Here is a 24037-nt window from a genome sequence, read left to right on the forward strand (position 1 = left end):
GCTAAGTCAGCTGCTGCTTCTGCAGCTTGTTTGTGTGGGGAGACTTAGTGTGTTTATTAAATATGTGCCAGGATCTCAGACATAATATGCCTGGCTCCTAGGCCTGCGGGTTCAGCCTCCAGGGTGGGTAGCAGTAGGTGCTTGTTTCACTCGGAGCTCTCAGTCTTTCTTCCCGCCTGCTCCTCCACCTTTGCTTCTTCCTCGGGGACTGGGAAGACAGCTCATGTTTTTGGGCTGCAGATCCTGGTGTTGACTTTCCTGTCTATCTCTTGTTCTCCCCCATAGCAGTATGGGAAGGATTGCTCTGTAAAGCTCTGGGACTAAAGCAGATATGGAAGGTCAAGGACTTTCAAGAAGCTGACCAATTTTGGTTCTAGATTGTGGCCCTAGATCTGCCAGTAACTTGCTTAGAACGTCAGAGAGGTCACTTTGCTTCTCTGGGCTTCAGTTGTTCTCATCGTCACCCAAGAGTGTGGCTAGAACTCCTGGTGTGCAGGAAGCCAGGTTGGATGATGCATAGGCATTCATTGCCCAGTGGCTTGTAGGGTACGCTATACATTGTGTCCTTTTCTTAAAATGTGGATGCAGCTGAAGGAATGCAGTGGCTTTGCCTTAGAAATGCCATCCAACTGGTGTGACTCGGATGGGTCGTGCCAGTTTCATACAATTGGGGTTTGTCAAAACCCTGACAAGAAGGGGTTTCTTAAGTCAGATTCCCTGGAAACTGAATCTGAGAGATTCTTGTGGCAGTGATTTAATGAAGGACTGCTTTTAGGAGAAACCTGTAAGAATGTGAGGGAAGCAGGAAAGATCAAGGGAAAAAACTTGGCAAAGCTGTAGTTCCAGGAGTGTTAGCCTCAGCCCAGAGTGTGAATTGCACTACAGCGATTGTCCCACCCAGTAACAAAGGGACTGGGCCATCAATACCCCTAGATATTGGGTACAGCACTCTTCCTAACCCCTCACCACCACCATGGATAGGCATAAAATTCCAGGTGAGGATGGTCTGTCAGCCACAGGCAGGCTTCTGGGACGGGTGCAGGTGTGAGGTTGGTGTGCATTATTAGCAGCCAACATCTTCAGCTGCTGGGGGATGGGTATACTTGCTGGTGAGGAAGACTAGATGAGGGCACCACAGAGCCTGCCACATCCAGACTGGTGAGGGCTAGGCAGGAGTCGGGTAGGAGAAGGCTGTTCTGGATGGCTGAGTTCCTGTGGATGGCTCAGCAGATGCAGGGAAATGCTCAGCTGGGACTTCCAGGGAGGCCAGTCCACCTGATGGTTTTAAAAGTCAGGATGATGTTACATTTGGTAATGGGGAGATGGTGCCCAAGAAGGGGAATGAGAGAGGCCCTGGGGGGAGGGGGCACCTGGATGGATGCTGGTTGCCCAATTATATATACGTTGAGGAAATCCATCGGGGGTGCCTTTGTGATCCTGGACTGGAGCACACCAACCTGTCTTAGTGCCCTGTGGCCCTCTCATAGCACTGACTACAGCTTAAATTTTTCTTTTCTTTTTTTTTTTTCTTTTCTTTGAGTCATTGTCTCATTCTGTTGCCCAGGCTGGAGTGCAGTGGCATGATCACAGCTCACTGCAGCCTTAACCTCCTGGACTCAGGCTATCCTTCTGCTTCAGCTTTCCAAGTACCTGGGGCTATAGGCATGAACCACCACATCAGGCTAATTTTTTTATTTTTTATTTTTGTAGGGATGAAGTCTCTCTGTGTTGCCCAGACTGGTCTCAAACTCCTGGGCTCAAGCAATCCTCTCACCTCAGCCTCCCAAAGTGCTGGTATTATAGGTGTGAACCACCATGCCCGGCCTGGAGTTTTAAAGTTATATTTGCGTGTTCATTTGTTTTGTGTGAGTCTCCTCTGTTATACTCAAAATTTAGCAAGGGCCAGGACTGAGGCAGTTTTGCTCAACATTTATCTTTAACACCTAGAAGAATATCTGTCACATAGTAGGTAGTCCATGAATTTGTCCAACAAAATATGGCATTTCAGCACTGAAACCTGGAATCCAAGTCACTTGGGGTGGGACAGGAGCTGTCACATTTGCACTGGAAGAAAATGGGAGCCTAGAGAGGGCAAGCCATCTGGCTGGCTGCGGGATCCTGGGTGTGTTGTGTGAGGAAGGATTTAAGCAGTTGAGTCAGGCCTCAGCTCCTTTCCTTCCTGCCTCTTTGCTCTCTGAATTTTCCTTTCCCTAGAACTGATCAGCAGGGGCTTTGGACAGATGCTTTTGCTGAGATGAACGGCCTGACCTTTTCTATAATCTAGAGTAGCCGCTCCTACCATCTCCTGCCCTGAGCTCAGTTGATAATGATGCTGAAGATCTCTCCTTGAGATGGAGTCTTGAGTTCAGCAGTTTTCAGTGGGGCATCATGTTGTCTCCCCAGAACATCTGGCAATTTTTGGTTGTCACAACTTGGGGGAGTACTACCAGCATCTTGTAGGTAGAGGTCAGTGATGCTGCTCGTACACATCACAGGGAGCCCTCACTATGAAGAGTTTTATCTGACCCCAGATGCCAGTAGTGCCATAATTAAGGAAACTCTGCTGCAGGTCAGCCCAGGTCTTGTCTTCAGCCAGTAAAGCAGAGGTGAAGCAGAGACCTTGTGTTTCTGATAGGACCGTGGAATCTATCTCCTCCTTATTCCAGCCCCAACATACTCAGTCTCCCCTTCAGTCACATGCAATTCAACCTCCCTGGTCAGAGCTGTTATGTGAACGGGGTGCACAGATGAGAGATCCTTCAGCATGTTTTCCACGGAGCCCTGTGGAACTTTGTTAGAGGCCTGCTCCCAAGGATGGGGGGCCAGGCCCTTCCTGCACAGCTCAGGCCAGGAGAACTATGGGGTCCCCTTCCTCTTGCTCGCTCTGTCCAACCCCAATCCTCCCACGCTGCCTTCCAGCATCTCCCCCAACCCCCTGGAAATTAATGTGATAATCACCATGTGTGCCTGCTTACACAGGGAGTTGGTGAGCGTGCCACCCTCACCAGGCAGATTCTCAAAGGAACACATTCCCACCGTCTCAGGCCTGGTGCCCGCTGAGCACTCCTGTGCAGGTGGGCCACCACCCCCAGCTTCTTTCTCTGTCATCACCCTTTTCTTGCACACATGTGCGTGTGTGTGTCACTCAGGGAATCGGTAGGTGAGAATGCTGGGGAGCAGCCAGCCTGCCACTCTAGGGGAAGGACTGGGTGGGGAGGGTGTTGGGGGTGGGAGGAACCTCAGTGCCCTAAGTGAGAGGACATGGACCAAAGAGAAGTCCATGGTAGGTGTAATGTGAATGCCATGGAAGGAAGAGGCTGGCATCTCTGGGGCAGCATTCTTTGCAGGGAGGGATTGGATACCCTTAGCTGCTCCACAGTAGAGGTCCGGGCTGTGAAGTTTCCACAGTGAGAGACTCCTGGGGCCAGGATCCAGCAGAATGTGTCACCCAGGATTTTGCTCAACGGACTTAGCGTGGCTGTCCCGTGTTCCTAAGGACGAGCCACTGGGGAAAACACAGTCAACATTTCTCCATGAAAGCAACTTGTGAGAATTGCAGAGGGGACACAGTAGAGAGAGAACGGAAGGGAGCGATTCTCCCCCCCCCCACATGGGCAACCCTCCTCCCTTCCACCTCCTCTGAGAGAGACACATGTGCACACCACGAGGGAGAAAGCCATCACAACTTGCTGCTGCGCTGGCAACTTCATCCTGACTCCCGATTTGCATGGTATCGGGACACTTGGCTGCCTTCAGAGTTGCCGATTGCTGCTTCTTTTTTAGTCTCAAAGGACACTTGTCTCTCCTACACTGGACCATTTTCAGGTTTTAATAATGATGAATCAGAAGGAGGTTGAAGCCCTCATTAGCATCAGAAAGAATCTTGCAATTTTGGGGGAGGGAAGCACTAAGTCCTTTGCTTGCCTGCCCACTTTCTGCTGAGGTATGTCCCACTATCGTGCCAGGTGGTCACTGACCCATGGACAAGCACGTGAGAGCACAGGGAGCCGCCTGGCCAGGAAGTTTGAAACCAGCCTGAGGGAGAGGAGCATGTTGCTGAGAGGGTGTGGCAAGCCTGTTAAAAGGTTTATGAATAATCTAGGGGAGCTGTCAAGCTGCTTTCTCCAGAAGAACCTTTTAAGCTGTCAGTCATCTCTAATAACCTCCAGGGCATAGTGTTGCTGGGGCTGGTGTCTTCCCAGCTGTTCTTTTTCTTCTTCTCTTCCTCTTCCTCCTCTTTTTCATCCAGCATGCTCCAACACGGTGGTGGGTGATGTTTGCAGCAATTCGGAGAAAGCTTCACAGATTGAGAAGTTATAAGAATGAACTGTATTGGTATATTTTTAACAAGAGAATCATTAAAGTATTAAAATCATGGCCATGTATTGATTAGTTGAGCATCTGTGTGTGCCAAACCCTTTGTTAGATGCCAGACACAGAAATGAGCAGCCAGTTAAGGTTTCTGTCTTAATATAGGTTAAATCAAAACCAAAACACTGAATAAAAAAGACACTTTTCTCTGTGGGTATTTTGTAGAAGGATTGGAAAAGGAGGTTTCTGTCGTCAAGGAAGTTCAGAAAATGTTGGAATAAACAAACTAAATGTTTCTTTTTTGTGGGTCTTCTCACAGACTCAGAAAAAAATGTAATCTGTGTTTCCCAAGTTCTTCTGATTACAGAATCCCATGTTCCACAAAACACAGTGACATCTTACAGATCACTTGCAGTGAGAAGAACAAAATTTTGAACATTCTCTTCATTCTGTAGCACCTCACAAATAGTCGCCCAAGTGAAATTGCTCTGAACCATCTTCAAATTGTAGCACAGTTATTTCTGAAACCAAAAATACCTTGACAGTCACAATTTCATTGTTGCCATTGCTGATACCTACTAATATTTATTGGCAACCGAGCTCTGATCTGGGTGCTGGGTGTTGAGTCAGTTATTTTTGCCAAGGAACACTAAGAGGGGAGCACTGGCTAAGTAAAAAATTCTGTTAATCTGGAGACCTGTTGTTGAACCATTGGAGTAGCCAGACTTACAGGAGGTTTGATTTATAATTTTGAATAAAGACAGAGCTAGCTATACAAAGATCATTTCATTCATCCTTTAGCTCATAGGAAGGCTCATATCTCAACTTAGAAAAAACAGTTAACGTCTGTCCATTAAAACCTAACACGGCTCTTGGCTTCTAGTTCTTCTGCATCTTCTGTCTAATGATCAGGAATAGTATTCTCTGAGCTCTGGACTACATCTTCCCTACTCGCATAGTGTTGACCAGACCTGATCAGACCAAAGAGCTAAATCTAACACATTGAAACTGGCAAGTCCCTGACTTTACCCCATCCAGTCCAGAAAGTGTTTTGTTGTTATTATTGATGCTTGTTTTCTTTCTTTCTTTTTTTTAAGTCAGAGTTTCACTCTGTTGCCCAGGCTGGAGTGCCGTGGCACATTCACGGTCACTGCAGCCTCGACCTACTGGGCTCAGGCCATCCTTTCACCTCAGCCTTCTCAGTAGCTGGAATCACAGCCTCCACACCTGGCTGATTTTTTTTTATTTATTGTAGAGATGAGATCTCGCCATGTTGTTCAGGCTGGTCTCGAACCTCTGAGCTCAGGCAATCCTCTCGCCTCCACCTCCCAAAGTGCTGGGATTACAGGCTTGAGCCACCATGCCTGGCTTGATGCTTGTTTTCAACTCATTCTGCTTTAGTTGCAATGATACCTCTCTGAACAGTATAGGGGCAAGAAAAAAGACACAAGTTTAATGAAAGCCTTAGAAGCTATTTTTAAGGGATGTTTCTAATATACAGTGATAGCTGCCATGATTGTTAGGAGACTATTCTGTAGACTGATATAATCGAATGGGAGATAGAAGATGAGATAATGCAGGAGAAAAAAAGATAGAATGTCATAGAAGTCTACAGGAAGCATGAGGACAATGAATCAAAATACATTTTCAAGGTTTAGCAGTGAGAGGAGTTAAAAGATAATTTGCAGGGACAAGAAATGCTTTGCCATAGAAATTCTGAGTTCTGTCCTTCATTTTACTAATTTAAGCATGTGAGTTTTAGGCATAGCGTTTCACCTTGATGACCTTGTTTCCCCCAATGAATTGTGGATGAAGTATCTGTTGTGAGTTTCACATGGGTATTAAAATGTGTGTATGAGGGAGTGGGGTGGGGTTGAGGAAATTTCAAAGCCCTGTATATGTGAAATGCAGTTCAGAAAGGCTATTTGGAAAGACTTGGGTGTGCTGGCATGGGGAGGGAAGGTCAAGGGAAAGCTTGTGAACCCTTAGTTGAACAGCACGAGTGTCAGAAGTGACTTCTCAAAATGCTCCCAAGCTCTATTTCAAGGTTTTAATAAGACATCCTGCCGAGTGTTGCTTCTTTTGTCTAAGTCATGTGATGTAATCCTTCCTCAATCCCTGCCATTCAAAGGCCTTGCATCTAACTCATGGTACAAACATTCAGAATATGGGGGGCTATGCATTTTTAGTTCACTGTATGTTAGCATTTGAGGGAAAGCAAGTGATCACTCTTCAGATCTAAATTTATTCCTTTTTCTCTCTGGAGCCTTGCTTTGGTCAGGCTTCGTCCGGCCCTATACCTTTATACCACGATGGAAGAAAGAAAGCCAGAACCCGGGTCAAGAGCTGAGCAGGATTTGGAGAGCCTAGTTTCTTTCTCTTTCACATCCATGGAATGGAGTGATGGGCACAGCCTTTGTCTTTTTGAGAATTTGCCCAATTTAGAGTACATCACCAAACACTATATCCACATCACCCACATCACTGAACACTATAAAACCAATGGCTCTTTGTATGACCTTGGGAAATTATTTGACTTTTCTGCATTCCATTTTCTCATCTGTTAAATGAGGGTGTTAGAATATTCCAACTCAGTGCATTGCAGTGAGGCTGGCGCAGCATTATTCACAACATACTGGGGGATTATGGATTAACCCAATAATGGCAAGTTGAGAGTGGAGTGAGGCAGTACTGAACTATATTGCACTGTGCTGGTTATACTCTGTGTGAAGCTGCGGGAATGTAAGGCTTGCTTCTGGCAGATGTCTCTAAGTATTACAGAACCACTTTTCTTTCTTTCAGACCAATGATGCCTTAGGAGCCACCTGGAATTGGCTGTACTTCATCCCTCTCATCATCATCGGATCCTTCTTTGTTCTCAACCTAGTCCTGGGAGTGCTTTCCGGGTAAGCCAGATGTTTCTCTCTCTTCTTCACTTCTTTGCTGACTGTAAACTGATGCCTTCTGACTCATGGAAGATTCATTCATTCAACCTTCATTTACAAGGCATCTACTGAGCAGCTCCTGTGTGCCAAATACTGGGAGTGCAATAGTGAACTGTCGTTCTAATCATCTTTATTTTTCTTGAGAATTTAGAAATCTTTACATCAAGTACAATACTGAAATGGTATCTACTGAGAGTTCATTTATCCATCCATTCTTTCATTTGATAACTCAACAGTTATCTTCTATGTCAAACACTGTGTGGGTTGTTAGAGATGTAAAGTTGGATACAGTCTTTCCCTCAAAAGATTTTTTACTCTGTAGTATGTTGGCCACCAAATCCCATATTTATGGCTTGAATTAGCTTACACCCATCTGCAAGTTTTCAATGTCCAAAACCGTGGTAAGCATTTCCAGGGACACACAAAGTATAAGGCATAGTTCCTCCCCTTGTTTTGTCAAGAAGACAGCACACACACTTGAAACAGGGACAAAGTATTCTTTTACCAACTAATATAGAATATAATAATTTGTTTTGTGGAAAGGACAAATCTATATAGTATGAACTAATCAGGGATGTTCTCATGAAGGATTGGGCATTTTGCTTGAGATATAAAATATGTAATAGGATAGCATAGACTATATGGGAATGAACATTTCTGGAAGAGGAATGCCCACCCTAAGCAAAGATGAAGAAATGGGATGTGTCATGGAGTCTGAAGAAATTTTAATGAAACATCTTAGGATGGCTAAGACAGGGACATATTTTTAGAGGACCTTACACTTTTCTAAGCAAAACTGAACTTAATTTCTTGTCAGAGTGCCATAAGTTCTTTGAATACAAATGTACAAGGTGATACTTCTGTTTAAACATAGCAGATTGAGCCAAGTTGGTCATTTCTTGAAACTCTTCTAACATGGGAAATAAATTTCAAGGGCACAAGGACAAAGAGAATGAGTAATGACAACAGATGAGAGATGTCAACCAAATTTTTGAAGATGGAAAATGGTTACTGACATAGTGGTAGGAAAGCTGAGGGTTAATTGCCTGCAAATGATAATGCTGGTACAAAAGCCAACTGATTGTCTGACAAAGCCTAGAGGGGCTCAGTAATTAGAGGCACCAGGGATGTCTGAGAGGTAGAGCATGTGTGGTGCTAAAGACAAGAGGATTGAATGAAAGTCTTTGTAAGGAACACTAGATTTCCACCTCTCCACCTTACCCCTACTTAGAGCTCAAGAATCAGACAAGGTTGTCAGGTATTTGCTGAATTCAACTCCTTCCCCAGCAAACTAGCAAAAGTTGAGAGATGTAATCTCTGCAGAGTCTGAATCAGAGAATTGGAATGGTGACATTAGGTATACTTACTTGAGGGTGAGATTGACATTTTGTGATGAAAATAGGAAAAATTAAATGAAAGTCCACAAACTGGATGTCAGTATTTGGCCCACTTCTCCTGCTTAACTCTTAGAAATATAGCAATCTGGTAGGAATTTAGAGGATTCCTCTCTGGGAAAACTATATCTGTCTTAAGAGACTTATCTACAATGATAGTTGAGGGAGACCAGAGAAACAGGTTCCCCGCCTTGTCACCTTCAGTGAGGCTCACTATATTCATTTCCTCTGGAGGCGGTAAAAAATGATCACAAACTGGGTTGCTTAAAACTGTGAGAGAAACTTTATTCTCTTACAATTCTGGAGTCTGGTCCAAATCTGGCAGGGTCGTGCTCCTTCCAAGGCTCTAGGGGAGAATTTATTTCCTTTCTCTTCCAGCTTCTGGTAGCTCCAGGCATCTCTTGGCTTATAGACACATCATTCCAGTCTCTGCCTTTGTGGTCATATTGCCTCCTTCTTCTTCAATGTCTGTGTAATCTCTGTCTGCCTGGCTCTTATGGGGACACTTGTCATTGGATTTAGGGTCACCAGCTAAACTAGGATGAGCTCTTCATCTGAAGATTCTTAATTATATCTTCAAAGATCCTTTTTTCCAAAGAAGGTAACATCCACAGATTTCAGGAATTAAAATGTGAATATATCTTTTGGGGAACCCCATGCAATCCACTACATTCACCATTCCACAAGCTCCAACCACACATACAGGTTTCTAATAAGCTTTTGTGCCTTGGCCTTAAATATGTACAGATCATCAACATTTGAAGAAAATGCTCAACACAAAAGACCAAAAAGAAAATAACAAATAGAAAAAAAAAAAAAGTTGAGGGAATATAAACAATGCAAGGAGCAGAAGACAACTTTTAAAAACTATATTTTGATAAGAGCATAGATAGATGATAAATAATTTCACCTATAGAATAACATTATTGGAATAAAAAACATTTAGAGGTTAAGAAGAGCTCTTGGAAATTAGTATACAATGTAATTAAAGTAAAATTTACATTAAGTAAAAATGAATTAATGTGAAAGTATTAACATATGATAAAAAGTTGGTGGTTAGAATATAAAGTTAATGAAATTACCTAGAAAGTAAAACAAACAAAAAAAGATTGGTCCAACATTTAACTATAATAGGAGTTCCATAAAGAGAACAGAGAAGTGGAAAGGAAGAAATTAACAAAGAAAAACACAAGAAATATTCCCTGAACCAAAAGACTTATATCACCAGATGGAAAGATTTGTTGAGATACATGCACAGATGTTCTTTCATGGGAATTGGGGGAATCATGGTGCCCATACTGGGAGATTAGATAGATAAAATTTTGGGTACATACCCCACATACTATATAGTAGGATGTACTATGATCAACTTAATACCATTTACATAAAAATACATATATGTAAAATCTATACAATTCGTAAAAATATATTTTAAAAGGGCACGCATTAAATATATTATACTGATAGTATGTATGGCAGGGAGATAGAAGGTGAGTATGGAGATAAAAAGGAACAAATGAGTTTAATTAATTAATAATGAAAATGAGACTGGGTGCAATGGCTCACACCTCTAATCCCAGTACTTGGGAGACTGAGGTGGGTGGGAGAATCACTTGAGTTCAGGAGTTCCAGACTAGCCTGGCAATATAGCAAGACTTTGTCTTTACAAAAAAATTTAAAAAATTAGGTTAGGTGGCATGTACCTGTATTTCCAGCTTCTTGGGAGGCTGAGGCAGGAGGATTGCCTGAGCCCAGGAGGTTGAGGATGCAGTAAGCCATGATCATGCCAGTGTACTCCAGCCTGGGCTACAGTGTAAGACTTCAACTTACAATAATAATGATAATGCCCACAGAGCATTCACCATATTTAATAAAAAGAAACCACACCAGGCAAATCATGAAATTTTATAGCATCAGAATAAAGAATATCCTGAAAGTGTCCTGCAACTGGGAAGGAGAGTGAGTTTACCTACAAAGAGTCAGGAATCAGGGTAGCATTGGACTTCTCAATGGCAACATTGAAAGTTAGTAACTAATAGAGAAATTCCCAAATCTTTTGGAAGGAAAATAATTTCCTAGGTAGAATTCTATACCTAGCCCAAATACCAATTATTTTTTAAGAGGAATGACCATATGTTTAGATACCCTTTAAAAGTTACTGGAGATATGAGTCACCAACAATAAAGAAGTAATCGAAGAAAGAGAAAAATATGACAGTCCTGGAAACACAGGCTCCAATAGAGGAGAGAAGCAAGGGGGACTGAGTCCCAGGATGATGAAGGGGCATCTATGATGATGATTGTCAGAGGCCTAGAGCATCAAGCTCAGATTTGAATTGGATGGTAGAAGACTCTAAACATGCTCTCTGTTAGAAAACAATTAAACTAATACATTCCCTGATTTGCATTACTGTATTCAGAAGAGCTTAGTGGATTTTTAAAACTATATACAGTCATGTGCCGCATAACAACATTTCAGTCGGTGACTGATGGTGTATACAGCGGTGGTCCTGTAGGTTTTAGTGGAGCTGAAAAATTCCTATGGCCTAATGACATCATAGCCATCTTAACATCATATTGCGACGTATTTGTGGTAATGCTTGTATAAATAAACTCACACTGCCAGTTATAAAAATATAGCACATACAATCCTGTACAGCATATAATAATTGATAATAAATGACTGCTACTGGTTTGTATATTTACTGTTCTTTTTATCATTATTTTAGAATGTGCTCCTACTTATTTTAAAAAAAGAGGTGTCTATAAAGCAGCCTTAGGTAGATCCTTCAGGAGGTGTTCAGAAGGCATTGTTATAGGAGGTAATAGCTCCATCCATGTGTGTTATTGCCCCTGAAGACCTTCCAGTGGGACAAGATGTGGAGGTGGAAGACAGTGACAATGATGATCCTGACCCTGTATAGGCCTAGGCTAATGTGTGTATTTGTTTCTTTTTAACAAAAACTTAAAAAATAAAATAAAAAATAGAAAAATGCTTAGGAGTAAGGATATAAAGAAATTTTGTACAGCTGTACAATGTGTGTTTTAAGCTAAGTTATTACAAAAAAAGTCAATATGTTTTAACAAATTACAGCTTGTAAAGTAAAAATGTTACAGTAAGCTAAGGTTAATTTATTGTTGAAGAAAGAAAAATATTTTTAATAAATTGAATATAGCCTAGATAAAAATGTTTATGAAGTCTACAGTAATGTATGGTAATGTCCTAGGCTTTCACACCCTCAGCATCTTCAGTCCTGCAAGCTCCAGTCATGTTAAGTGCCCTCTACAGGTGTACCACTTTTATCTTTTATACCATGTTTTTACTGTACCTTTTCTATGTTTAGATCTGTTTAGATACACAGGTACTTACCACTGTGTTGCAGTTGCCTCCAGTATTCGGTATAATAACGTGCTGTCCAGCTATAGCCTAGGAGCAATAGGCCCTACCATATAACCCAGGAGTGCAGTAGGCTGGACCATCTAGGTTTTTGGTACACTTCATCATGTTCACATGACAACAAAATCACTTAATGACACATTTCTCAGAACACATCCCTGTCGTTAAGCAGCACGTGACTGTCCATGAATGTATACTGTAAGTATTTATACACATATACCTCCACACCAATCTGAGAATTCAATTCCAGGAAATACAAAAGTGTCCCCACTAAAGAAACGTAAGCATTGTCAGTCCTCTGTGGAACTCAGCTGTTAGTTAGATTTACATTGTTGATGCTGAATTTTGAGATCGCGCCTTGTGGGGCTATAATTGCCTTGAGAGGGAGGGGAGGCTGAGGAAGGGGAGAGGAAAAAGATGTCAGGATATACCCTTTAAAAGTTTAGGTTTCACAGCAAGGAAGTCTTTAAGCAATATCTAAAATTGAATGATAAAAAAATTGCAGTGTTTTAAGTAAAATATTTAGAAATGTGGAGATGAATGCCAGAAGAAACAGGTTAAAGAGTTGGAATTGGCTGTCTCTGGAGAGTGAGATTCAGGGTTTAGGAGAGGTGAGGCAGAGGGCTGCTAATTTTTCATTACAAGTCTTTCAAGATTATTTGACTTTTAAAACTCTACATGCATTACTTTAAAAAATAGAAATTAAATTTTAAAGTAAAACTATTGCACACACAAAAAAGTGTGGGATAAAAGAAGTCTATAAGCATATTCTTTTGCCTCCATGGAGGATGGATTGGCATTGGGAAAGACCAGATTCAGGGGGATTAAGGAGGAAATGACCATTCTAGTCCAAGCACGTGTACTTAGAGTCTGGTCATTTGTGAAGTGGTTATGAAAGAAAAGGGTGCTGTGAAGGAGTGAGAACTCTGTATGTATGTATTTAAAGATACAGGGTCTTGCTCTGTCACCCAGGTTGGAGTATAGTGGTGTGATCATGACTCACTGCAGCCTCAAATTTCCGGGCTCAGGCAATTCTTCTGTTTCAGACTCCTGAGTAGCTGGGACTACAGGTATACTCCACACTCCTGCCTAATTATTTTTTGCAGAGATGGGGTCTTGCTATGTTGGCCAGATTGGTCTAGAAACTTCTGGCCTCAAACAATCCTCCCACAGTGTTGGGGTTGCAGGCATGAGCCACCATGCCCAGCCAAGAGTAAGAACTTGAACAGTATGTATCTTAAGTGGAGAGTCTTAAAACATAATGGGATTTCTGCATATTTACTAATTCAGTGAACATTTATTGGCATTGTTTGTTGATGCCCAAGTACCGCTCTAGGTAACTCTCCACACAGCCCATACCTACAGCTCAAATAGGCTCCATCCGTGACTCTGCCCCCAGAAGAGGCCTGATCACAGACTTTCTTCTTGTTTTTCTTGTTTGTGTAATCTTGTCTGATGTTCTTTATCCTTGTTCATTTCCTAAGTGTGTCCATATTTTAGTTTGGAAACTTTAAGAGAGAAAAGCAGATACTGAGCTAACAAGAGACACTGGTGTTCTGGATGAGGCTTCCAATATGGTTCAAGGTGTGTCGTCACAAAGATGAAGTGGGACAGAGCACTCTCCCGCTAGACAGTGCCTGTTTCTGACCACATGGATGCTTTCTGGCTTGCAATTGTATCTTTTCACTCTCACATCCTTCTCTGGATGGAAAAGAGTGGCATGCTGGAACCTTGGCTTTAGCCTCTGACACTCATGGGTAAGAAACAACTGTAGAGGGCCACTTGCTAGCACTGTGCATTTGAACAAGTTATTCTGAGCCTGATTCCCCCTCTGTAAAGTGGGATAGCAATACCTCTCTCACATACAAAAGCCTGGTCCAGTGTCTAGCACTGAGTTGCCCTGAGCTCTTATTAGCTGCCTATATCCTTTGATACTAGCCATATACATTTTTGCAGCCTGTTAGGTCCAGGTGGCTGTCATCTGCTTAATAGTCTGTGGATGCTTGGCTTGAGCCAGCTGTGGGGCCATTGGCTCCTCTCCAACTGGGAGATAGCCTCCTCAGGTTAGATGTCATGGAACTCGGATGGCAGATGCCCCCTTAGCACTCCTGGAGATGCCTAGGAAGTGACAGCGGCAGCTGAGAACAGCTGGTGTGAATAAATTCTGACATCGAAAGGAGTGTTAGCAATAAGGGGCCTTACAGGCTGGGACCAAAATACTTCTGTCTGGGTTTCTTTTTCATGTTTTGATGCTCAACACATTTGGGGGATGGTGTTCATCGGTGTCTGCTGAGGGTTCAATGGCAGGCAGTCTTGTGTACAGCAGAAGCCGTGGACTTTCTCTTCTGTTTGGTTGGCTCTTGCATGCCTTTGGAGACGATGGAGGCTTTCTCCTTGGAGGGGGATTGTGGTTGGGATTTGACTCAGGAGCTGCCGAGGAAGTAGCTCTGAAAGTCTTATCCCCAGGGCATAGACTTTCTATGACCTGGAGGCAGTTTGCATATTAGGTACCAAGGATGTTCCTAGAGCAGAGAGTGATAACAATGGAAAGGGGAGGACATGTGGCCCCTACATTGGGCAAGTGAGAGAGTCCGGTGAGAGAGGACAGGCAGCATCCACCATCCTCAGGGACCATTGGATGCCAAGTGTGGAAACAACTAAGGTGCCCATCCCAGGGGCACAGGTGTTGGTGGGAGGAAGGCAATGAGGCATGTTGTTGGCTTCATATTTAAAGAGGAAGTATGGATAGAAGCATTGTAGCATTTTTACTTGTGTCAGAGGAAATGGGATTTGATGAAAACCATTAGCTTAAGCTTGAAGAGAAGCAGAGCTTCCTGTCTCCATGGAAACAAACCAGGGCTGTACAAGCACACCCTGAAGTGCTGTCAGGGGCTACAGAGCAGAAGGCTGGCACAAACAGAAAATGACCCTGAGCTAGCCCACTGTCTCCATCCACTGTTCCCCAGGCTGCTGGAGAGAGGGAAGCAGATATGGGGGAGCAGCTGAGCTGTCTCCAAAGTGGGGCAGGGACAGTCAGACCAGCGGCTGCTTATAGGAACACATGGGGAGCATGTGAAGCATGCTATTGTCTTCAGAGCACCTTGACTTCCATGCCATTGTCTTCAGAGCACTTTGGTTTTCATGCTGTTGTCTTTTTTTTTTTTTTTGAGTTGGAGTCTCACTCTGTCGCGCAGACTGGAGTGCAGTGGCCGCTCCTGGCCACCGCAGCCTCAACCCGCTGTGCTCCGGCGATCCTTCTGTCTCAGCCTTCCAAGTAGCCGGAATTACAGGCATGTGCTACCACGCCCGGCTGATTTTTTTTATTTATTGTAGAGATGAGGTCTCGCTGCCCAGGCGGGTCTCGAACCCGCAGGCTCAGGCAATCCACTCACCTCAGCCTCCCAAAGGCGCGGGATTACAGGCTGAGCCACCAAGCCCGTCTATGCTGTTGTCTTTAGAGCATCTTTGCTTCCATGATTGTATTTGTTCTTTGCAAGAACTCTGTGTGGTAGGTAGATAGTATCTTTACTTGGATATGAGAAGAGGGAGGTTTAGAGATGTTAATCTCCAACTAGCTACTGGTAAAGGTGGGGCCAGAGGTTATAATTTCTCAACTTCTGGTTAGGTGCTTATTTTAATATATCAGGTGACTTCCACTTAGGGATGTCGACACCCAAGATGGTACAACTAGAGAAAGACTGCTAGTGGTTAACCTAGAATATGATCCTGACCATATAGATTTGGTACAAATTTTAATCTGTACCTGCATTGGTGTATCCAATGTGACCTGGTATATATAATGTAGAAGATGCCAAGACCCATTGTCAAGGTCCTGTCATGCTAAGGAATGAAAAACTGTCCAGATTAGAGGAGAAATTCTTGTAGTTGCATCTCTTTAATGAGTAGAATGGCTCCTACAGCAAGCAAAATGACAGCCGTTGTCTTGCTACCAGATTGTGCTGGCTGGGTTTGATGATTCAGTCAATTCAGCAAATGTTTATTGAGTTTCTACTATGCAAAAGACACTTTTTTAGACTTGTATATACAAAGGTGAATAAAACAAGATTGTAGACTAATTACATATAATGAGGTCTAAGTTCAAATAACCCAGAATTCTAGTCCCTCAAAAGCCATTTATTTAAGATTTACATATGCGGGCCACATGCTTTGAGTACTTACAATCTTGCAAGACATTGCTGAGGATGCAAGAGTGAATAAGACCTAGGCCTTGGTCACACGGAACAAACTCACAACTGTACCCTCAGTGTTGAGCCTTCTGTCTCCTGATGTGCCTGTCATTGCATTTGAGGAGGGGACTTACTCAGCCCTGAGTTGAGACAGGAATGGGTGCTGGTCTTAATAAGGAAATTATTTATGGCCAGCTCAGTGGTCCAGATGAGCTCTCTGAGGGGAGGTTGGTGGGTATCAGTTTGACAAGTGTCTCATTCTTCCAAGGCAGTCTGACGTAGAAGGTGACTAACTAAGATAAAGGTGTGGGCTAACTACACAGTAATTCTTTTGCTGGGATTTTAACAGTGGAGACAACCAGTAGAAATTTAGTCATTGACTCAGACCACAGTTACTAAGTACTTGCAGTTTGTCACTCACTGCTAGGGACTGAATATAGCAGATTGAACAAGGACAGAGAGTTCCTACCTCAAAGAGTGTGTAGTCTAGGTAGAGACAGGAGCAGGATGGCATTTATTTAGAGTCAGTCTCACTCTGTCACCCAAACTGGAGTGTAATGGCATACTTATGGCAACCTCGACCTGCCTGGCTTAGGTGATCCTTCAGGCTCAGGCGATCCTTCTGCCTCAGCCTTCCAAGTAGCTCAAACTACAGGCATGCGCCACCATGCCTGGCTAATTTTTTTGATTTATTGTGGAGATGAGGCCTCACCACTAAATTGCCCAGACTGGTCTTGAACTCCTGGGCTCAAGCAGTCTTCTTACCTCCACCTTTCTAAGTGCTGGAATTACAGGCATGAGTCACTGCACCCCAGCCAGGGTGATATTTAAATTAAAAGAGGGAAAGGGTCAGGTAAGACAAACTGAAAAAGTGACACTGATGGGTGCTTTGGAAGAGTGAGTGATGGTTTTGGAGAAGGGAGGAGCACATTCTAGCAGGGGGACAGCAGATTTTGAGTCAAGAAGAATAGAAGGCCCCTGGGAGGAGCTAAAATGTAGCAGTCTGGGGACAAAGAGGGGACAAGGCAGCTCCAGGCGTTATTGGCTCCTGGCAGTGGTGGGTCTGCAGGACCTGGGATTGTGTGGGTATGCCTGAGTGGGTTGGGGGGTGAAAATCAGAAGCAAGTCTCCTGGACTGCTTTTAGGTTTCTGAATTGACCTACTGTGGCTGGGGAAGAATGCAGGTCACAAGAGGATAGGTTTTGGAACTGGTGAGTATGAGAAAGCATAACATACTTTAATGCCTTTTGTCTAGTACATAGCAGTAAAGTAGGATTTGTTTTAGGGCTTTATTTTTTTATTTTTTTTGAGTTGGAGTCTCACTCTGTCGCCCAGACTGGCGTGCAGTGGCCGCTCCCGGCCACCGCAGCCTCACCTGCGGGGCTCTGGCGATCCTTCCGCCTCAGCCTTCTGAGTAGCCGGAATTACAGGCATGCGCTACCATGCCCGGCTGATTTTTTGATTTATTGTAGAGATGAGGTCTCGCTGCCCAGGTGGGTCTCGAACCTGCGGGCTCGGGCATGGGCTTTTTTAAATTTTTGGCTGTAATTTATTGAAACTGTTATGTACCAAGTATTGTGCAATCATATGATACACCTTGTCTTATTTAATCCTCACAACGACCCTATGAGAGATTACTGTTTTCTTTTAGAAAGAGTAAGTTTGACCAGGCGGTTTGGTAATTTGCGTAAGCAAACAAAGCTAATGAATTGCAGTTTCAGAATTTGGACTGAGGTCTCTCAGTCCCAACATGTATGCTCTCAGGTATCATCTCCATATATTTAAATGCTCTTTATGGAAGGAGATTTTCTGGTATGCAGTACAGTAGAACTTGATAAAAATGGTGGCCACTCAGGTAGCCCTTTCTGGTCCTGCAGACAGAGATTTTCTATTGCACCATTCGGTTATAATGGCCAGAGTAGAGTGTTTGTAGTTCCTACTCTGACTAGAGAGATACTCTCCTGGGTGAGTTGTGCAACTGTGGTGGTCACATATATTTGTTGAGAGTCTGCATTTCCCTAAGACATTGCTTTGTATATCAGTTGTGAAAATTCTATCTTAGAGTGTGATAAAAATCATTTGAGGAAGACAGACTCTAAGTGTAACTTGCTTCTGGCTTCCTTGTTAGAATTAAGGAAACTCAGGTAGAGAGAGAAATGCCTTGCTCGGGTTATACACAGCAATTTAGTATCGGATGTTGGCTAGAACCCAGGTCCCCTGGCTCTCTCTGTTCAGGGACTTCTGTGTCACGGGTGTAGCCTAATAATAAAATGCACACTCTGTAGACAGTGTATTTGGGTTTGGATTCTGTACCTGTCACTGCATGGTGTTTTTTCTATGCATTCAGTTACCTAATTGTGAATAAGGATACTGGTACGTACCATATGGGATTAGTGGGGAAATGAAATCAGATCATGCATGTGAAGTGCTTAGTATCTGGGAGATGTTAAGTACTTAGTAAATCTTAGCTGTTTGAGGCGGATTTCTTCTCTCCAGAACTTGGTTTATACCTCTGTAGTGGGGTAGGGAAAGAGCCAGTCTTACCTACCCAGTATTCCTGTAGAGTTGACTGGCATTAGCTCAGATGTTTTCAGACTCCGCTGACTGGTAGAACCAACCATCCGTGGCACCCTACAGAACAGCAAAGATGGACTGTGCCCCATCCCTCGCGTGGCCATCAACTTAGACGCTCCACTGTTTGCAGTGTTCTGGAGTGCCCTGGCCTTGCCATTCTCTACCCCTGTGGTCCCTTCATTTTCTTAAGTTTTGTTCATCCCTCATAGCTTGTCTCAGCATTGTCTTCCCTGTGAGATCTTTCCAGTTCCATATGCTCACTCCCATTCTGCAATTACCATTAAAATCTCTCTCCCACGTGCTCCCCTAGCACGGACCTGTTTGGTATAGAACCTGTTACTCATAGTAATGTTATAGAATTATGTTATAAAATTTAATGACAGTAATAATATGAAAGAGAAGAGCGAACATTTATTGAAAGCTTATCATCTGCCCAGTACTGTGCTAAATACTTTATATTATCTCAATTTTTATAACAGCCTCATGAATCAGGTACTATTGTTGGCCCCATGTTATTAATGAGGAAATGGAGGCTGAGTACAATTTGAAGTCTTCTGCCCAGTCAGTGAGGGGCAGAGCTTGCCTGCCTTTCCCACGTACATGGTCTTCCCCACATTGGAGTTGTGAAGATCTCTGATACTCTTTAGGTTTTGTTTCTTACACTGGGGTTGTCTTTCCATGTAACTGGATCTCTCCTGTCATCTTAGTGCTTTGTTTCTGTGCTCAGCAAGTGATTGCTGAATTGAAGGGAAACTGAGCAACACCAGGACCCTTTTAGGGGATGCCATACCCCCTCTGGAGAATAGTATTACAGAGAACTGAGTAGGAGCCTGTCATCTTAAAAGTCAGGAGTTTAACTGGGTGTGGTGGTTCATGCCTGTATTCCCAGCAACTCAAGAGGCTGAGGTGGGAGGTTCACTTGAGGTTAGGAATTCAAGACCAGCCTGAGCAACATAGCAAGACTGTCTCCAGGAAAAAAAAAAATTAGCTAAGCATGATGGTATGTGCCTGTAGTCCCAGCTACTTGGGAGACTGAGGCAGGAGGATTGCTTGATCCCAGGAGTTTGAGGTTAAAGTGAGCTGTGATTGGGTCACTGTACTCCAGCCTAGATGGTAAAGTAAGAATTTGTCTCTCTCTCTCTCTTTTTAATTTTAAAGATGTGGGGTACAATTCAGGGTTAGGTATACAAATGTTCATTATGCAAGTACCCTTGTTGATGAGATGTGCCCATCCCCTATCCCCCTGGCAGTTTCCCCAGTTTCCCTCAACTTCCATGAATTTGTCTCTTAAAAAAAAAAAAAACCCCAAAAAACTCAGGAGCATAATCACTGGTATTTGAGATCCCAGTAAAAACTCCAGAGAAACTGTTTACTCTGAAGATTGATGATCCCAGCTTATATGCGCTACAAACAAATAGTTGTCACAAGTTGAACATTTTTACGCATGGCTATATAGGTAATCTTTTTTCTTCTAGTTAACGGCTCATACCCTGTGCTCATTTTTCTAGAGGCATATTTATCTTTTTCATATGAACTTAAAAGATTATTTTGTATGATAAGAATATTTTAACGCTTTTATGTCATATGAGGCAAATGTTTTGGGAAAATCACTTCTTAAGTAAGTTAAAGCTGTCATCCTGTTGGGAATTTGGGCAACTAAGGTTGCTGGAAGCAGAAAAAGACAAAACAGTTCTTCCTTTTTACTTTAGAGCATTTCATTTTGGAAGTATTTTGTGTGTTTGAGTCTTTTGATGATCCTAAGATAAGTTTTATTATTATTTTGCAAATAAGGAAATTGCAACTCAAAGTGAGCTAGTGATGTGCCCTAAATCATAAATCTAAAAGTGTGATTTTCTGACTTTCAGTCCAGTGTTTGTTACACAGAGCACTGCTTCTACTTCTGGTGTGGGGATTTGCAATTGGATCTTTGCTGCTTGGCTTCTGCTCAAAATACAGGTGGGATTTACACACATGTCCCAGCACAACGAAAGAGTGCATTTTTTGAGTTTATTAACTCAGCAAATATTTATTATCTACTATGTATCAAACACTTTTCCTAGATGCTGAAGATTAAAAAATCCCTGCCCTCTGGGAGCTTATACTCCTGTGCTGCACACATAATCTATATTTTATGTCATATTACTCCCCATTTTAGGACTTTTAATGTATTGGGAAGAAGTATAATCAATGCCAAGTCCCTGAAATGCAACGTAGCTAGTTTTTTTTTTTTTTTTAAGGGGGAAAGGCTCTGGTTTACTTTTATTAATTAAGAATTAAGCTCTTGTGCTCTCTTACTGTTATCTACCAGGATGTCAATACTGCAGCGAGCTATGATTGGGCCATTGCACTACAGCCTGGGTGACAGAGCAAGACTCTGTTTCTAAGAAAAAACATCAGGAACCATAATCACTTGTATTGGAAATCTCAGTAAAAGCTCCAGAGAAGCTGTGGGAAGCAGAGGAAGTGCCAGGATAGGTGGTTCTGGAGGCTTGGCCAAGGTGGGGGCATCCTTGGCTGCATAGGTGTGGGGGAGGAGAGGTGAAGTCATTGCTGGGTGAAGCCAACAATTATATCCGGAAAGGTTGAATCTGAAATACAGGGCCAAAGTGTTGAGGGAAAGGGAATAGATCAGTGAGTAGGATAATCAAGATAAATAATAAAAATGAGGTTACTGTTTAACAGGGATATATCCTTTTATAGAGAAACTTGGATAGTTAGATTAGCACTTTGTTAGGTACCTTTCTGGAGATGAACACAACAGCCAAATATAAACATGTCTTCATTCTCTGTTGAAGAATTGTTTACACATGGAATTTATGGTGGGCCAAGTTCCTAGGTAACCAAAGCAATCCTGGTATCTCCTCAGTCTTACTCTAAATAACTTAGTATAGGATTATCTTTTAACACTCTGATACACGTATACGTACACATACAAACATACACTTGAGAGAGTACCCCCCAAAAACCAGAATTACCTTTTGGAAAGCAGGCCTCTTGTAGTAAAGCCTTCCCCACTAGGTAACTGTTTTGGGAACCCATCGGCAGCAGTGTACCCACTAGCATTGTTGTGAGAAGCAGTGTCTGGCTTCAGTGAATTTTTTTTCTTTGAGATTCTTTCAACATGTTTGTCCACTTCATGATGGGTGATTTACATGTGCATCTGCCCACACTGCACTGGGTGTTCAGCAGTTTTTGACCAAAAGTGCATGACCCCATACCCCACCCTCCCTATTTACCAGATCTCGCCCTGAGTGATTTTTTGTTTTTTCCCTGGATGAAAAAAGTCCTCAAAAAGAAACATTTTGCTAGTGTGGAAGAGGTGAAATAAAAAATTGCAGAAGCACTAAAAGGGTATCAAAACTGACAAGTTCAAAAACTGTTTTGAGCAGTAGAAAAAGCATCTCGAAAGGTGTATTGTATGAGAGAGTACGTTGAAGGTGATTGAAGTTTAAACATGTAAGAATAAATACATACCATTTTTTATAAATAAATTCCATTTTGCGGAGGTTCCTCCCTCATATATGTATTTGTGTGTATATTTATGTGTGTGTGTGTGTGTATGTGTGTGTGTGTGTTCTGACAATTAAGTTCGTGAACTTAACCTTGAAAAGGTGCTACATACCTCACCACTGAATATCACTATGGTCACCTTTAAAGTACTCCCCTTGAGAAGTTATGCACCAATGCCAGCACTTTGTCCACCCGTCAAAGTAGTTTTGGAACTCTTTTTGTGGAATAGCCATCGGAGCTGTTGTTGTATTACCCTTGATGTCCTGAATGCCTTCAAATGTCTTCTTTCAGTAATTCCTTTTCTTCAGGTAAAGAAAAAGGTCATTGGGAGCAGATCAGGTAAGTAGGGGAGGGTGGTCCAATACAGTTATTGTACAGTGGTGCCAATGTAAGTACATGGTGGCAAGTTTGTGAACTTAGTTGACAGACCTCAACAAGTAATAGTGACAGCTCTGATGGCCATTCCAGAAAAAGAGTTTCAGAATTGCTTTGACAGGTGGACTACGCACTGGTGTCAGTGCATAGCTTTCCCAGGGGAGTACTTCAAAGGTGACTATAGTGATGTTCAGCAATGAGATATGTAGCATTTTTTTCTAAGATGGTTTGCAAACCTTATTGTTGGCCCTCATATATGGATACATGCATACATACATACATGTTTTTACACATGTACATGGTGTTTTATATTCAAATGCCAATTCTAATGCATATACTCTAGTCTTTGTCCCTCCATTAAACACTTAAGGAACCAAGTAGATGACTGTTACTATTCTCTGAATTTGCTTTGCACAGTGATTCCATTTAAATTTAATTCTAGAATGTTTCCACCTTCAAATTTTATTTATCTGCTTTTCAGAGGATGAACTACTTTTTACTTAGTAGAGAATAACATGAAATAATGTTTAGGAAGATGACTTTTTAGACAGGAGGCTTAAGTTCTGGTGCCATATTGCATGGTAGGGTGATGATGCTTGACAGTAAGATATTATATATTACAAAATAGCTAGAAGAGAGGCTTTTGAGTATCCTCACCATAAAGAGATGACACATGTATGAGGTGATGGAAAAGCTAGATACCCTGATTTAATCATTATACAATATATGCATGTATCATAACATCAAATTATACTCCACAATATTTATAATTACCATGTGTCAATTAAAACAAAAATAAATGGAAAAATAAATAAGAAAGAAGATAGCTTTTCTTTTTTGTTTTATTTTATTTTTTATTATTTTTAAACTGTGGGGTACAATTCAGGGTTAGGTATACAAATATTCATTGTGCAGGTACCCTTGTTAATGAGGTGTGCCCCCCCTTCCCCAGGCAGATTTCCACTACTGTCAATCCCACCCCCCCACCCTGCAGTTTCCCACTACTGTGAATCCTTTTCTGATAGTATTATGATAGTTGTTCAAGGTCCACTTATGAATGAGAACATGTGCTACTCAGTTCTTTGTTTCTGTGAAAGATCACTCAGTATTATAGACTCTAATTCCATCCAGGTTGCTGCGAAGTTCATGATTTTGTTCCTCTTTATGGCGGCGTAATAGTTCATTGTGTAGATGTACCACATTTTTTTTATCCAGTAGAAGATAGTTTTGCTAGAGACAGACTTGAATTTAACTTACCTTTCTGCTACTGAGCTCTAAACATCGTTGCTTAGCTATCCCTTAGGTGTCAAACTTAGAATCCCCCAACCTGAATTCACTGTCTTGT

General features: G+C 42.4%; 1 protein-coding gene across 1 annotated transcript in view; it reads left to right on the forward strand.

Annotated features, from left to right (window-relative positions):
* Positions 1-24037, forward strand: part of CACNA1E (calcium voltage-gated channel subunit alpha1 E) — a 410647-nt gene that overhangs the window by 239356 nt on the left and 147254 nt on the right. The window contains exon 9 of the mRNA XM_008063298.2: positions 7114-7217. Coding sequence (XP_008061489.2) covers positions 7114-7217 — 104 coding nt within the window. The remainder of the gene's footprint in view (positions 1-7113; positions 7218-24037) is intronic.

This window comes from Carlito syrichta, unplaced genomic scaffold (assembly GCF_000164805.1).
Source record: "Carlito syrichta isolate Samal-C Ts95f unplaced genomic scaffold, Tarsius_syrichta-2.0.1 Scaffold306713, whole genome shotgun sequence".
NCBI classification, from domain to species: domain Eukaryota; kingdom Metazoa; phylum Chordata; class Mammalia; order Primates; family Tarsiidae; genus Carlito; species Carlito syrichta.